A 17255-nucleotide genomic window follows, 5' to 3' on the forward strand; every position below is an offset into this window, starting at 1 on the left:
GACGCCCTGACTAATCAAGAACCGATCTACCTCTGCCTTAAGTACACCCAATGACTTGGCCTCCACAGCTGCTCGTGGCAACAAATTCCAGATTTACCACCCTCTGCCTAAAGTAATTTCTCCGCATCTCAGTTCTAAATGAATGTCGTTCAATCCTGAAGTCATGCCCTCTTGTCCTAGAATCCCCTACCATGGTAAATAACTTTGCCATATCTAATCTGTTCAGGCCTTTTAACATTCAGAATGTTTCTGTGATACCCCCCCTCATTCTCCTGAACTCCAGGGAATACAGCCGAGGAGCTGCCAGACATTCCTCATACAGTAACCCTTTCATTCCTGTAATCATCCTTGTGAATCTTTATTGAACCCTCTCCAATGTCAGTATATTCGTTCTAAAATAAGGAGCCCAAAACTGCACACAATACTCCAGGTAGTCTCACGAGTGCCTTATAGAGCCTCATCATCACATCCCAGCTCTTATATTCTATGCCCCTAGAAATGAATGCCAACATTGCATTCGCCTTCTTCACAACTAACATAGCAGGACCGAGGAGCAAATTATTGACTTCTCGAGCAGTGAACTAGACATCCATGTACCAGTCCTCACTGGAGGATCAGAAGGTCAGCAACTTTAAATTCCTCAGTGTTAGCATTTCAAAGAACCTGACCTGGGCCCAGCATGCAGGTGCAATTAAGAAGAAAGCATGGCAGCACCTCTACTTCATTAGGATTTTGTGAAGATTCAGCATTACATCTAAAACTTTGAGAAACTTCAATAGATGTGGGGTGGAGAGTATACTGGCTGGTTGCATCAGGAAACACAAATACCCTTCAGCGAAAAATCTTGAAGTAATGGATACAGCCCAGTCCATTATGGGGAAAACCTTCCCCACCATCGAACATATCCATACGGAGCACTGTCACAGGAAAGCAGCATTCATCATCAGGGGCCCCCACCGCCCAGGACAGGCTCTGCTCTTGCTGCTTCCATCAGGAGGGAGGTACAGGAGTCTCAGGACTCTCACCACCAGGTTCAAAAACCCCTCAGCTATCAGGCTCTTGAACCAAAGGGGATAATTTCATTCAACTCCACTTGTCCCATCATTGAAATGTTCCCACAACCTATGCACTCATTTCAAGTACTTATCATTTCATGTCCACAATATTTATTGTTTATTTATTTATTATTATTACTTTTTTTTGTATTTGCATAGTCTATTATCATTGCACACTTGTTGAACGCCCAAGTTGGTATGGTCTTTCATTGATTCTATTACAGTTATTATTCTATTCTGGATTTATTCAGTACGCCAGCAAGAAAATGAATCACAGGGTTGTATATGGTGACATATATATACTTTGATAATAAATTTACTTTGAACTTTAAATTCTTTGTAGTTCATAAATTGCTGAAATAGTTTCATTTTTACTCCCGGCCATTTCTGACAACTTCAAGCCTGAATGCCTGAAACTGCAGAAAGCAAAGCAGTTGTGAATTACCTTACTGCTTATGTCTCTGTGGTGAACTATGTGCCTGTCGGGACACACCCCTGCTGACTGCTCCTGTGGCTCCTCCCACAGGCCCCTGTATAAAGGAGATCTGCGGCCTGATGCTCGGCCTCAGTCTTCAAGACATTGTATGATAGACACTCACTCCTGGTTCCTTCTTCCAGTCAATAAAAGCCGATATCTTGCCTTACGTCTCAGTGTGAGTTATTGATGGTGCATCAGTCTCACCAACTATTAATGACAAAAGTCACTGCTTTTTCAACAGAAGTTCACACAGCTGACACTGTTTAAAATCTGTTCGCTCTAAACACAGTGTAATGGCCACACAAGTGCACACAACTGATACAAGTTATAAACTATTCAGCAACTGTCTCCTATCCCAATCAATTAAGTGACATTGTGTCCCAAATAACTGAACAAAGTCCCAGCTATTTTCTCTCTTAGGTTTGTTCTTTAATTGTTGTCCCAAATAAACGGCTACCCCAATTAACCAATGGCACAATTAATCAGAATCCACTATTCTTCACAGAGAAATACAGTTCTTAATGGCAGTGACTGCTGGTATATTTTAACATGAAAGAAGTACCAAATGTAACAGAAAAATATTAATAATGGCAAGACCACATTGGTGGAATAGATAACTGCCTGGACTATTAGTATTAATAATCAATAATATTAAAAAGGCATTGAACATTCCACATGATGGAGGCATTCTGTAACATTAAACAAAAAGGTTCAGGAATTCCTCAATGCAAAACTGTTAGAAGCTAATAATTACAACTGTGTGTTCACTTCCAAAGCATCATCTTCAAGTGAGGCATCTATTCTTCCCGGGTTGTAAAAATTTCTCCTCAAATCTGCAAATTAAAAAAATGGCTTGAAAAAAATGAGATAGAAAAATACTCAGATCTCTGCATGCAATTCTATGATAAATACATTGCAGAAGGTCTTGAATTTATTCAAGAACGTCCTCAGGAATATGTGTTAAAAACACTAGTAACAAGCACTGTCTGGAGGAAATATTTGTAAATGAATTCACCAATCACTGCATTGTATCTACCACAATTCTTCCTGACTAGAAGGTGACATTGAGAGAAAAAAAATCAAAGTATAAAAAGCACAAGTGGTCAGCAGTGATTTGATGCATTGTTCTCTTTTTCAATCAATTCCTCTTCCCCACCCCTGCACACACTACACCCCCCCCCCCACAAGTACAAACAAAACTACAGACTTCCTTCTCCACTGACAACTTGCATACGTCAGTCAATGGGTGAAACTCAAATTCTCAGCCTATTTCCCTGCCACGTGCTGATCCTGCTGATATTCCCCAAGATGATGCTCCTTTGCTCTGTGGATAGATGGTATGATCATAGCCTCCTCTACCTTCCTCCTCACTTGTATTTTTCACTCAGGTTTTCAACAAAAATTATTGTACACAGAGCACTTACCTGTTACATATAAAGACCTTACATTTTTCTTTTGATTACTATTTTGCCATCAAGGTTACAACCTGTTTGGTTGAACAGTTTCCATGTTGCTTTATTCGATTACGGATGCCATAGATCCTGCTTCCAGAGTTGTTGAATGCAACTCAAAATTACTCATTGTCTATTGGGAATATTTCCCTCACCGCTCACAAGAAAAATGAATACTATTTCTTCAAAGTAATCAAATTATTAATTTTGTTGAAGGTGACCTTTTCCATGTTTAGCTAGAGAGCACCATCAAACAACTTGCTATTATAAAAAGTTCGACTAATTTTTTTCCCAGAAACTCAGGGGTAAAATAGCATTAGTCAATCAATGGCTAATCCCTTTATCTTTTAATTTCTCCTGCTCTCCACCATGCCATACACCTTGCCGGATTAGTTCTTCCCCCTCCCTCCTTTTTTCCTGCCTTTTAAAAATGGTTTTTCCCCAATGTTCTCCAGTTTCATTAAGAGATCTTCAACCAAGGTATTAACTGTGGTTTGCTTCCACATATCCTCTTCAGCCTGTAAGGTAAATTCCAGCATGTTTTTTGAATTTCCTGCATCTGCAGTATTTTATATATAAATTAGAATATTATTGCATTATTTCAGCAGAGGGGCAGTGTGCTTTTTCCTCATCTTGTAGTACATCTTTTATCTCACCTGGGAGTTTGAGTTTCTTGCAGCAGGTATTACAGTGGTGTTTTACAGTAAAGTTTCTGATTGCCTCTTCTCCAAGGTTAGCTGGGCCAAACTCCATCTCCTGTGACCTAAATGTCATTCAGATTAGTATGGGAGAATGTGACAAGGAAGAAACATTGCACATATGGAGAATAGTCGGAGAAATATTATTATTGCTCAGTATTGTTCCCTATTTTGAGGCATAATTATGAACCACTAAAACTCAGCTGAACAGCCAATCACAATAAAACTACCACAAGGACTCCAGAATGAAACTAAAGATGCTGACATTATGAGCTTCACAAGATCAGTAAAAATAACAAAAAACAAGATAAATGCTGTCAAGATACCACTTATAGGGTTAAGGTAAAAGAATTTGAGAACTCACAGAATGATATGGTCAAAACATTGGTATATGATTAAAATTGATGTGGTGATTCATTTTGAGCTATCTGATATTAAAACTGTGCACACATCATTCTTGTAGTTGCCGCTGATGTTTACAGGATATTAAAAAGAATTTCTAGCTAAATGGCTTCCTTCACTTCGTGGCACATCTTTAGTCATGGAGATGGAGATATGAATTGGTCCCAAAGATCAGCAGCTACATTCATACATCATTGAATCAACGACACATTATGTCCATTGTCCAACATAAGAGAAGAGCTACAAAATGCTTTTCATTTTTGTGGTTCTATCTGTACCATGTGATTTTAAATTGGTTTCAACTCACTTCAATTTCTAAGCTCGGCTTTAAAAAATACATTGGCTTCATTTGCAAATCTGCCTCATTCAAAAGTAAAATACCATATTGAATTAAACTTATGTAACTCACAATTTCTCCTCAGCTTTAATGACAGACGGATCTGTAAGATTTTCACCAACACCTAGTGAGGAAGGGAAAAAAGGCTTTTTTGTTGAATGTAAAATGTAAATGCTTGCACAGAAGGAACAAAATTTGGATATTTTTAGTAATGTGATCCCAAATAACAGGCAACTGGGAGACAAAACGTCAGTAGGTCAGGCAACACCTAGAGGGAAATGGACAGTTGATGTTTTTTTTTGTGGAGACCCTTCAAAATACCCTCATTATATTTGAATAATAATTCTGTGAAAATTAGTGACTGACAGAACATTCACAGGAGAACCACAATTGGTTAGAACTTGGTCATATAATTTATTGCTTCATCATCTCCGTAGAAGGGATTTATATCTATTAAATTTCTGAAAAATGTTATATATTGCCAAGTTGGGACCGATTCTTCTTTTGTTATATGTTAATGATTTGGTTGATGGAATTGATGGCTTTGTCGCAAAGTTTGCAGACAATACCAAGATAGGTGGAGGGGCAGGTAGTTTTGAGTAAGTGAAGAGACTACAGAAGGAGAGAAAATACAAATATCTCAAGCACAAAGGGACTTAGGAGTGCTTGTGCAGGATTCCCTAAAGGGTAATCTGCAGGTTCAGTCTAGTGCGGAAGGCAAATGCAATGTTAGCATTCATTTCAAGAGGACTAGAATATAAAAACAAGGATGTAATGTTGAGACTTTATAAAGCACCGGTGAGGCCTCGTTTGGAGTATTGTGAGCAGCTTTGGGCCCCTGATCTTAGAAAGGATGTGCTGAAACAGGATAGGGTTCAAAGGAGGTTCATAAAAATTATTCTGGGTTTCAAATAAAGAGCGTTTGATGGCTCTGGACCTGTATTCACTGGATCTCAGAAGAATGAGGGGTGACCTCTTTGAATCCTATCAAATGGTGAAAGTGGATGTGGAGAGGATGTTTTCTATGGTGGGAGCATCTAACACCAGAGGACATAGCCTCAGAATAGAGCAGCATCCTTTCCAAATGAAGATGAAGAGAAATTTCTTTAGCAAGAGAGTGGCGAATTGATGGAATTGATTGCCACAGGCAGCTGTGGAGGCCAAATCTGTATGTACACTTAAGGCAGAGGTTGATAGATTCGTGGTTGGTCAGGGCATGAAGGAATACAGGAGAAGGCAGGAGATTGGTGCTGAGTGGAAAATTGGATCAGCCATGAAGAAATGGTGGAGCAGACTCAATGGGCCAAATGGCCTAATTCTGCTCCTATGTCTTTTGATTTTATTGAATGATGCAAACCATTAAAGACTACCATCTCCACACAAAAAAAGTCATTATTACAATTACCTCCAGGAAGCATGGAAAAAAACAACCAAGAGAAGAATGTTACCAATACTACCAGAGGATCTGGATGAACAAAGTAATCAAGAGGTGGTGGCAGAGTTAGACCAAGCTAATAATACTACTAAACATTTTCCCTCAGCTGAAACTAACTGGCTTTATTGCAGTAATGCATCTTCTCTCAGTGCTGGCATTTTTGTATTATTTCCTTTCAGGATATGTTCTCCAAACAATTATAACAAAGACAATAGTCAAAGGTAAAAGGAATTGCTGCCAGGTATATACTGGAAAGCAGGCATTGATGAAAGACACTGATGAAAGACAGCAGGAACATTTAAAAACATGAGCAGAATGTCTGTTTCTTATTCTGTAAACTTTGAAAGGGGCATTCTTTATTTGAATATAGGCTACTTCCTAAAATAGTATGTAGGGGGACTATCATTTCCATCCCTAAATCCCATGGTACATTGGATGCTATTGAACTCTGCTGAGAAGTGACTAATGTCACCATTTAGTGCAGCAGAGACTGAACTCTGGTGACAATGGCTATGGATCAGGATAAAGATCAACATAACCCACAAAATGTGAATTCATTTTAATCTTTACAATGTATTGGCGGGTTCATTTTCAATAGAATTGTGGTTAAAAGCAAAGATTTGCTTAGATCAGATATTAAACATTGGAGGACATATGGAGTATAGATAGATTATTCATAGTCATCATTCTAGCAGCTGTTGATCCAGTTGACCTCACTTTCCTCCTCTGATATTTCTCCATCTTTATCTGGTTGTATGGAACTACCCACATGTTGTTCCACTCTTGCCAATGCATTCATATCCAGAGAAACTCCAAAGGCTTCTTCACCCATGCAACATTTCCAGTAAAATCTATAAAGGACTTTTCTTTAACACCCCTTTTTCCCTCAGGAATATGCTTTCCCTTGGTAACACTGACCAATACTGTGAGAATATTTTCCTCACAGCTGTATCTCCTAACAATGACATCATTACAAGTTACCATTCTGTATGTCCACTATCCAGTCTTGGATAAACTATCTTTACCTTAATTTATATCAATCCTCTTTTATTATTTCATTATATATCAATTCTCTTTCACTAGCTCCATTCAATCTCTGCCAGATCTATTCTCTTTCCCATTTACAACTCAGCTTCTGGGCATTTGTAACTCCTTAATAGCAAGGAAATTTTGACAAGATCATGATTTTTAAAAAAAATATATTCTGATCTCTGCATACTTTATAATTGGGCAGTTACAAGTTTGAAACCAGAATTACTGGCAAAATGCTCCACTTTTTAATGAAGCAATTATTCCTACATGTCCCTTAAGGAAAATAAAACAAGAAAAAAATTATTCAGGCTGTTCAGACTATTGACTTAGTGATACAAGTTCCAAACATTGACTCATTATACTTTATACCTATTAAGACTACAGAATAAATTCAGGTAAATGGAATAAGAAGGGTACTTAATGATACCTGCAGGGCCTGTTTCTGTCCTGCATAAGTCTGACATAAAAGAAAAGGACGCAAACATTTTGGGGAAAGTTTCTCACTGGCAGTTCAGTTGTGCTTGGTTACATCACAGTCTGAGAGAGCAATTCAAACTTGCAAGAATATAAGATGTTGTAGTGAGTACTAGACTCGGCCCAATACTTCACAGGAACATCCCTCCCTGTTGTCAGTAGTATCTACATACTACTGATGTAGATATATAGTGTCCGAAGAAGGCAACATCTATCCTCAAAGATCCCCATCAACTGGACCAGGCCATCTTCTCACAGCTACCATTGGGAAGGAAATACAGAAGCCTGAAGCCCTACAACATCAGGTTGAAGAACACCTATTTCCCTTTCAACCATTTGGTTCTTGAAACAAATGGTACAACCCTATTCACTACAATGTAGCATCACTATGACCACCTTACATTAAGGTGTTACTTCATCATATGGCTGTTCTAAATGTGTTACCTCTTGCAAAAATTGTAAATCACTTACGTATAATTTATGTTTTGTCTTGAGAATGCTGCTTATCTGATGATATATGCCCATGATGCTGCTGCAAGAAAGTGTTTGATTGCACTGGTACACACATGTACTTATGCATACAACAATAAACTTGACTTTGACTTGGTGCCAAATATTATTGGGGTCAGTTTGCTCTATGATGACCAAATGGCTCGCTATTCCTCACTTAATCCATTCCCTCATGTGAAAAGCAATATGGAATTAGGAAGAAGAGCTTATTAAAAATATAAGTACACAAGTCATTATGACTTTCTGCCCAAGGTCCACACACTAACCTTGCAAATCTAGCACAAGGAGTTCCCCTCTTGTGTATTCAAATGTCCAGTGGGAAAAGGCAAGCATGGTCTCTTCCATGAGATTTGTCGGGACGATCTCATCTCCATTGTTGTTGTTGTACTTTCTGAACTGACCGTTCATGTATTTCTCCATCGTCAGCCACTGATCAGCAGAATGGCAGTATACTAGAAAAACGTCCAGAAACCTTTATCAAAGAACATAGTATTTCTATTAATGTATGGTCAGAAGTCATTTCTCAAAGGATCTTTTAAAGCTGTTGAAGTGAACTTGGAAAATAAGTAATATTAACTTGAAAGAAAGGACACACAATATAGCAAAGATTAGAGCTGGCAAAAAATTTTGGAAACATTTTAAAAGTTAGCAAAGAATGATTGAAAAAAGCCATAAAGAGGAAGATAACAGATTATGAGGGTAAACCAAAAAGAAACATGAAAACATCATATATTCCACCTGGGTATCCTCCAACCTGATGACATGAATAATGATTTCTCCTTCAGATAAACAAATATAACCCTCCCTTTCCTCACTCTGACCTTTTACTTCTTCTCATCTGATTATCACTTCCACCTGGGTCCCCTCCTCCTTCCCTTTCTCCTATGGTCCACGCGCCTCTCCTATCGGATCCTTTCTGCTCCAGCCCTTGACTTTTCTCAACCCCACTGGCTTCATCTATCACCTTCCAGCTAGCCTCTTCCCCTTCCCCCCACCTTTTTACTCTGGCATCTTCTGCCTTCCTTCTCAGTTCTGAAGAAGGGTCTTGGCCCGAAACATCAACTGTTTATTCATTTCCTTTGATGCTGCCTGACCTGTTGAGTTCGTCTAGCATTTTGTGTGCTGTTCAACCAACAAAAAGTCTTAGGCACATATATATATAGTTAGGATGCCTAAGAGTTTTGTAGAGTACTATGGTAATTTTATGTATTACACTGTACTGCTGCCTCAAAAAAAATTCAGGACACGTGAGCGGTGATAAATTTGATTCTAATATGGTTCCCTATTGTGGACTGTGAGTGGGAAGGTTATGAAAAGCAGAAGGGACATGGGGAGGGAAGTGGAAAGCACCAGGGAGATATTCTGTAGTGATCAATAAAATAGTTCTTAGGAATCAAATAACCTACTCTAGTGTCTCAAGGCTGGGTGTTTGTACCTGTGCAAACCTCCACCCCTTTGGACTCCTTCACTGCCACCTGTACCAAACCCCTCCCGCCTTAGAAAATAAAATTAGAGAAGTAATAAAGACAGCTGAAGAGGCAGCGAGTTTTAACAAATGTTTTATTTCTAACGGAGATAAATATTTAAGGCATCTTAATAATAGGTTGGGAAAGAAACAAGAGGGATGGAGGATAAAACTATCATTTTTACTGGAGGAAAAGGAAAGCAAAGGAAAGAAAACCTGAGGGACTTAATCCTTAAATTTTATAGACTCACTCCACAACAATGGGCTTACTTTCAAGGACTCTTCATCTCGTGTTCTTGATACTTATTGCTTATTTATCATCACACTGGTTGAATGTCCAAGTTGGTGTGGTCTTTCACTACTTTAATGATTGTTATTATTCTATTAGGGATTTATTGAGTATGCCCACAAGAAAATGAATCTCAGGGTTGTATTTCTTGACATATATGTACTTTGAACTTTTGAACTTTAAAATAAATACACAGTAAATGGATTGGTTCTGTGCTTCCAATTTTTTTCCTGAAGACCTAGAGGAAACTGCAAGTACAACATCACATTCAAGAAAAGGAAGGAAATCACAGGCCTGTTAGTCTGACATCTGCCTTAAAGGAATTGATGGAATTCGCTGCTAAAGAAATGGTAGTGGGACATTTAAAAAAATAAAATAATTCAACAGAGACAAGGGAAGGCTATTGCTATTGCCAAAGCTGGAGTTCTTTGAGAATATACTTAGCAAAATATATTCATGGAAACTTGTAAACAGAATATATTTAGAATTGCAAAAGGTATTTAATGAGGTATCACAAAGGCTACAGCATAAAACAAGAACTCCTGGAGTTGCAAGTATAATGGAGAGATGATTGGTTAAATAACAAAAATAAAGCATTAGGATAATTGTGTCAAATTCAGATAGGCAAGATGGTGTAGTCGTATAGAGAGTGGGCTGCTTCACAAGTATTTATAATCAACATTTGTGAATTGGTTGAATAAATAGAGTACACCATGGCCAAGTTTGCTAATGATACAAAGTGAGGTGGAGAGGCCAGAAAGATTCTACAGAAGTAATGTACTTTGTAGATGGGCAAGGATTTGAGTGGAAAAGACTTGGCCGATGAAATGTAATGTGGACAAATGTGAAGTTATCCCATTCAACAGTCCAATGGAAGATTAGATCATTGTTTAAATAGATTTTAAATAAAGAATGCAGCAATACTGAGAAATCTGCATTTCCTCATGGAAACAATTTAAAGTAGCTAGGAAGACAAATGGAACATTGGCCTTTATTAAAAAGGGTGGCTGACTACAGAATTAAAAAAGTCTTGCTACAAATGTGCTGGACATTGGTGAGACTACTCCTATGGTTTTGGTATCCTTTTTTAATGAGGGTTATGCTTGTATTGGAAGTAGATCAGGGAAAGTCCACTGATTTGATTTCTGGGATAAAGGGGATTTACATAAGGAAAGATCAAGTAGATAGGCCATTTTAGTCAACATATTGTGCTCTACTTTTATATGTCTTTCATAATTTATGGAAATTCGTTATTCTGAAATGGGCAGCATCATTATCTTGTAAAACCAAAACATTCTTCAACTTAAGTAGCAGTTTGTCAGCTTTGAAGTTCTCATTTAATGCTAAACTTGAAACTGAATTCATCTATTTGAATTCTGAATATGCAGCAGCAGTTGCTCTATATGAATGTGGTTAAACACCAATTCATTTTTTCTATTTAGCAAGACAAACATCTCGTGATTGCAATGTTATACATGGATTATAGATTAGAGGCAACTAAAGATCTTCACACCAGAATTATTTTATGTCATTGTTTACAGAGCCTCAATCACCTTCAATTATCTCTATTTCTGATAAGATATGAGAAAGTCATATTTGCCCTTTGAAGCAGGGAGTGGGAGGTTGCAGGCTAGTCTTTGCACCACCCGTATTAATATCCTAGGACCAAAGATCCAAAAGATAGGGCTGAATTTTCAAGCATGCTAGATGGTAGAACAGAGGTGGAAGCATTTTAAATGAATAGCATCGTAAAACTCCAGTCCCATCAACACCATGGTCACAGTAATATTCTTTCTAGGGGCTGCTGTGCAATGGGAGCAGATAGAGACCAGATAAAGAGTCTACTTCATATAGTGAAACATTTATTCTGAACTTTTTTTCTGGTCTCCGAACTCATAGATCCCTTTAAAACTAAACAATTAGTTATGAAGTCACAGAGTTGGAAATGAAGTTGTCAACTTGTACAAAGTCAACTGACATAAAGAGCAATAAAATAAATGATTAAATAAATAAAGCAATAGATAAAATAAAACAATCTGTGTTCCATATTTTGGCAATAGGAAAGGCTCCACTAACGTTCTTCCAAAATCATTGTAGAATAATTTACATCTGAATGATGGCATGTTAAACTATATAGCACCAGAATGGAAGTCTATATTGCTATGCTCTGGCTTCTGGAGTGGGACTCTCGACGTTGAGTCTGTAGAACTGCAGTTGGCATCTACATTTTTAAAAAAAAGCATTAAGAATCTATTGTCATTATTGAGTTGGTGAAGAAAAAAGTAAGAGTAGAGTGCATAAAAGTAAAAAGCAAAAATCACATAGGTCACTAGATTCTAAAAGGACAATGAGTAGTACAAGGGCCTTTGTCTGAATGCCCGTAGTATTAGGAACAAGGTTAGTGAACTTGTGGCACAAATCAGTACCAAGGCATATGATTTAGTGGCCATTACAGAAACCTAGTCACAAGGTGGAGATGACTGGGATTTAAATATCCAAGGGCATCAGGAATTATGGAAAGATAGGCAGGAAGGCAGAGGAGGTGGGGTGGCACTCTTAATTAAGGATGAGATCAGGATGATTGTGAGAGACAATATAAGATCTACGGAGCAGAATATTGAATCCATCTGGGTAGAGATTAAGAATAGTAATAGGGAAAAAAAAAACACTGGTGGGTGTTGTCTATGGGCCATCTAATAAAAATATTGCAGTGGCAGAGGCGATTAACCAAGAAATAACTGAAGCTTGTAAGAACGGAATGGCAGTTGTCATGGGGGATTTTAACTTCCATGCAGATAGGGCAAATCTGGTTGGTCAAGGGAGTCTTAAAGAGGACTTCATAGAAAGCATTTGTGATGGCTTTCTTGAGCAACATGTTAGTGAACCTACAAGGGAAAATGCTATCTTAGATCTAGTCCTGTGCAATGTGACAGGTAAGATTAATGATTTTGTAGTCAGGGATCCTCTTGGAAAGAGTGATCCTAGTATGACTGAATTTCGTATACTGATGGAGGATGAAATAGTTATATCTAAAACAAGTGTATTATGCTTGCACAAGGGACACTGCAACAGATGAGGGAGGAGTTGGCTAATGCGAACTGGGAGCTCAGCCTATTTTGTAGGAAAGTTGACGAACAGTGGAATACTTTCAAAAAGATTTTTCACAGTGCTCAACAAAAGTATATTCCAGTCAAAAGTAAGGACAGTAAGTGTCGGGAGAGCCAGCCTTGGATAACTAAGGACATAAAAGATAGTATCAAATTAAAAGCTCATGTGTACAAAGTCGCAAGGAGTAGTGGGAGACTGGAGGACTAGGAAAACTTTAAAAAGCAACAAAGAGCAACTAAACAAGAAATAAGGAAAGGGAAGATAGAGCATGAAAGTAAATTAGCACAAAATATAAAAACAGATAGCAAAAGATTTTATAAATATATAAAGCAGAAGAGGGTGGCTAAAGTCAATGTAGATCCCTTGGAAGATGAGAAGGGGAAATTGATATTGGGTGATAAGAAAATGGCTGAGGCACTGAATGAATATTTTGTGTCAGTCTTCATGGTGGAGGACACGTCTAATATGCCAAAGAAGGATGTTATGGATGAAATGGGTGTTGAGGACCTTGATAAAATCACTGTCACTAAAGTGATAGTGATGAGCAAACTAGAGGGCCTGAAGGTAGATAAGTTCCCTGGTCCTGATGGGATGCATCCCAGGGTGCTGAGGGAATTGGCAGAGGTTATAGTAGATGAGTTGGTAATCATTTACCACAAGATCAATCAACTATTCCCTCCTACATAGCTCTCCATTGTTCTTTCATCCACATGCCTATCCAAGAGTCCCTAATGTATCTGCCACTACCGGCATCCCCAGCAACACGTTTCACACACCAACCACTCTCAAAAAACACTGTCTCGGACATCCCCCCCATATTTCCCCCACCCCAACACCTTGAAGTTATTTCCAGCATCTGCAGATATTCTCTGGTTTGATCTTAAAGCTATGCCCCTTGTATTAGCCATTCCCATCCCGGGAAAATGTCTCTGACTGTCCGCTTGATCTATGCTCCTCATCGTATAGGTCTCTATCAAGTTACCTCTCATCATCATTCTCTTCAAAGAGGAAAGTCCTAGCTCACTTAACCTATCCTCATAAGATATGCTCTCTAATCCAGGTGGCATCTTGGTAAATCTCTAAAGATTTCTGAAAATCTTTATAAAGTGACCAGAACGGAACACAACACTCCAAGTGTGATCTAACCAAAGTTTTATAGAGCTGTAGCATTACCTCATTGCTTTTGAACACACCATCCATTTTCTTAAGCACCCTATCAACTCTGAAGGATGTATGAATAGATACCTATGATATCTGCTCAATACATTGATGCAGCTCCAGCAGACTGATAACCTATGTGTCACAAAGAGAATTCTATGATCAGTTGTCTTTTTAAATTCACCTGTTACATCTAATATCGTACCTTGGAGTGTATGGGATAGCTTGAGGCTTTATTTGATTGAATCTATGAATGAGTTTTTGTGCAGCTCTTTGCTGTTGAATTTCCTGAAAGAAACCAATCACACAAATAAACATTTCTAATATAAATATACTAAAATAAACCTTTTTAAGGACAATTATTATTGGACTTTATTTGATTAATCTAATAATGGAATGTTTGAGAACAATGTAAGAAAGATCTCAGAGAAACAAGAAACTACAGCTCTGGAATCTGGAGCAACAAACTATCTGCTGGAAGAACCCAGCAGCCTGAGCAGCATCTATGTGAGAAAAGAGCTGTCGACATTTTGGATTGAGACCCTGCATTAGAAAAATACTTCTATCTATAACAAAGTAGTAAATACAATACTTTGTTAGCATTCATATTATCTGTTCTTTAATGGCACTATTTGCTTCCATGATTGATTGATCTACAGTATTTTCCAAAGTAAAATGCAAGAAATTGTTTTGTTTAAAAATGATCAATTAGCTCAAAAAATTGTAATTACACACTAATAATTTTTACCGATGAGAAAAGTGGAATTAGTACAACTGGATGTTTAATTGTTGGCTCAGACTTGGTGACCTGCTGCTATATAGCTTTGAGATGACTTTATGACATGAAAAGAGTGGTTGCAATCTGAAAGTATCTAAAAGAGTTCACATGGCTTTAAAGACAAGGCTGTGGAGCAGGTTTAATTGCATCGATTTTTGTGTGGATTCAACTAGACAGTTAGCCTCCACTTGTGCTGAAGCCATCCTGCACTTTAATGCCAGGATTAACTTGAGGTACCTTCCCATAAGCCTTATGGGACTCAGCTGGAATCCAATGTAATCTAGAATTGTAGTCAGAGCTTATTAGAAGACTGGAAGATCTTTGGTTCCCAAATTTTAAAACATAGAGCCCATGATATTGTGCCAATCTTGATATCAGTTTATACTAAATGTCCTTCTCTGTATCATACATATCTCACCATTCTCTTCAGAATCATGTGTCTATCTAAAAGCCTCTTGAACTCCACCAGACTACCTCATTTCACTATGACACCTAACAACATATTTCAGGTACCTATCACTCTCTGTGGAAAAAAAATAATGCCTCTCGCATCCCTTTAACCTTTATATCCTCTGGTGTTTAACATTTCCACCCTGTGGAAAAGATTCTGACTGTCTAGCCCATCCTTGCCTCTCATAAGGTCTCCCCTCAGTCTCTGATGATCTAGGGCAGGGTTCCCAACCTGAGGTCCTTGGTCCGCTCAGTTAATGGTTGGGGTCCATGGCATTAGAAATGTTAGGGACCCCTGCTCTAGGGAGAATAACACCAGTTTGTCCAACCACTCCTTGTAGCTCATTCTCTCAAAGTTCTTCTGCACCATCTCACATTCTTCCTATGATGGGGTAACCAGAACTACACACAAGACTCCAAATGTTGTCTGTAATAAGTCTTATATATTTATAGTATGACTTCCTTACTCTCACACTCAACACCCCTACGAATGAGGGCAAACTTACTTTCTTGATCAGCTTATCCACTTGCATTAAACTATGGACCTGGACCCCAAAAACACGATATCTCAGTGCTTTTAGGGGTCTACCATTAACCATATACTTTTTCCTGTCATTTGACCTTCTAAAATGCAACGCATCACACATACCCAGATTAAGCCCCAGTCGCCATGTCCCTGCCCATATCTGTAGCTTTTCTATATTCTGCTGTATTCTTTGGTACTTCTTTACATGGTCAACAGCTCCATCAGTCTTGGTTCATCTGCAAACTTCTTAATTTGCATTTTCATCTAAATTCAAACAGCAGAGTACCACGAACAGCAGAGTCTCAGCAGTGATCCTTGCAAAACATCATTGGTCATGGACCTCCAACCAGAATAACAGCCTTGTACCTCTGCATTCTGTCTTCTATATGCAAGCCAGCTCTGAATCCAAACTTGCAATTCACTCTTTATCCCGTGCATCTTTATCTTCTGAATCAACTATCATGACAGACCTTATCAAATGCCTTACTAAAGTCAATGAAGATAGCATGCTATGCTTTGGTAACCCCAAAACATAAAACTAATAAAAAGAAAAACATGGGGCAATTTGAAGAGCATGTACGCTTCACTGCATACTTTAAGCGAGGCGCATATATATGATATGATGGCGTAATGATATATGCTATCAACGTATTTCTTACATATAACCCATAATGCATTATGTAAACAAAGAATGCTTAATCAATAATATATGCACAAGTCAGACTTCTCATCTTTTTTTCCAGTCCTGGTGAAGGGTCATAGCCAGAAACGTTGACTGTTTTCTCTTTTCCATAGATGCTGCCTGGCCTGCTGAGTTCCTCCAGCAGTTTGTGTGTGTTGCTGACTGCCTGAACAGCCTTGCAGCACCTGGTCCATAGCTTTCTGCCAGAGTGCAGATACAGATGCCATACAAAAACAAGCCTTTTCCATTGCTAAAACTCCATGTGAGTGTTTATAGTGAAAATCACTTTGGACTCTTCTTCCATCTCCATCTGTAGGAAAGCCTCAGCTAAGTCCACTTTGCCGAAGTATTTTCCAGAGGAAAGGGTTGCAAAGATATCTTCTGTCCCAGACAGAGAGTATTGGATCTGCTTTCAGAATTGGTAGATCATGACCTTAAAATAGCAAGATTCTGGTAGACCACTGGCATTGCCACAGGCTCCACTTAACTTTGGAAAGAATTCCTTCAGCCTCCATGCGATCTAGCTCATTGACTACTTTATCACTGATGATATAAGGAACCAGATGGGCTTTGTAAAACCTGGGTATGACATTTTCATTTTACACTATTTTACCCTTGATATATTTCAGTTTTTCAATACCATCCTTGAACACTGCTGTGGCATCATCCAGTGCCTTTCTTAATTCATTTTCAGTTGACTATTACAGGGGATGTGGCATGTAAATGGTGGATGGATTTCCAATCAGGGTGCAATTATCTCAGCCAGTCATGACCCAGAATGTGGGTCCTCCTATTTTTACCACATACACACTCAATATGGCTTGTTGGTTGTTGTATTTCAGTTACAAATGTCATTCCCACAGGAATAATCTTTTTATTCCAGTACAAGTTCTTAGTTGGATATCTGGAGGGTTCAGTTCAGTACCT

General features: G+C 38.4%; 1 protein-coding gene across 7 annotated transcripts in view; it reads right to left on the bottom strand.

Moving 5' to 3' along the window:
- Positions 1–1216: 1216 nt before the first annotated feature.
- Positions 1217–17255, bottom strand: part of trpm6 (transient receptor potential cation channel, subfamily M, member 6) — a 133969-nt gene continuing 117930 nt past the window's right edge. For 5 of the 7 annotated variants that reach the window (XM_059969709.1, XM_059969711.1, XM_059969710.1 and 2 more), the window contains 5 exons: positions 14098–14180; positions 8139–8344; positions 4494–4545; positions 3641–3747; positions 1217–2366 (listed from right to left, as the gene is read on the bottom strand). In XM_059969709.1, the coding sequence (XP_059825692.1) occupies positions 2284–2366; positions 3641–3747; positions 4494–4545; positions 8139–8344; positions 14098–14180 (531 nt within the window). In that variant the 3' untranslated portion in view covers positions 1217–2283. Of the gene's footprint in view, positions 2367–3640; positions 3748–4493; positions 4546–8138; positions 8345–14097; positions 14181–17255 lie in introns of those variants that run through there. The other 2 variants (XM_059969715.1, XM_059969714.1) reach the window with 1 other exon arrangement.

Source organism: Hypanus sabinus, chromosome 5 (genome assembly GCF_030144855.1).
Source record: "Hypanus sabinus isolate sHypSab1 chromosome 5, sHypSab1.hap1, whole genome shotgun sequence".
Classification (NCBI taxonomy): domain Eukaryota; kingdom Metazoa; phylum Chordata; class Chondrichthyes; order Myliobatiformes; family Dasyatidae; genus Hypanus; species Hypanus sabinus.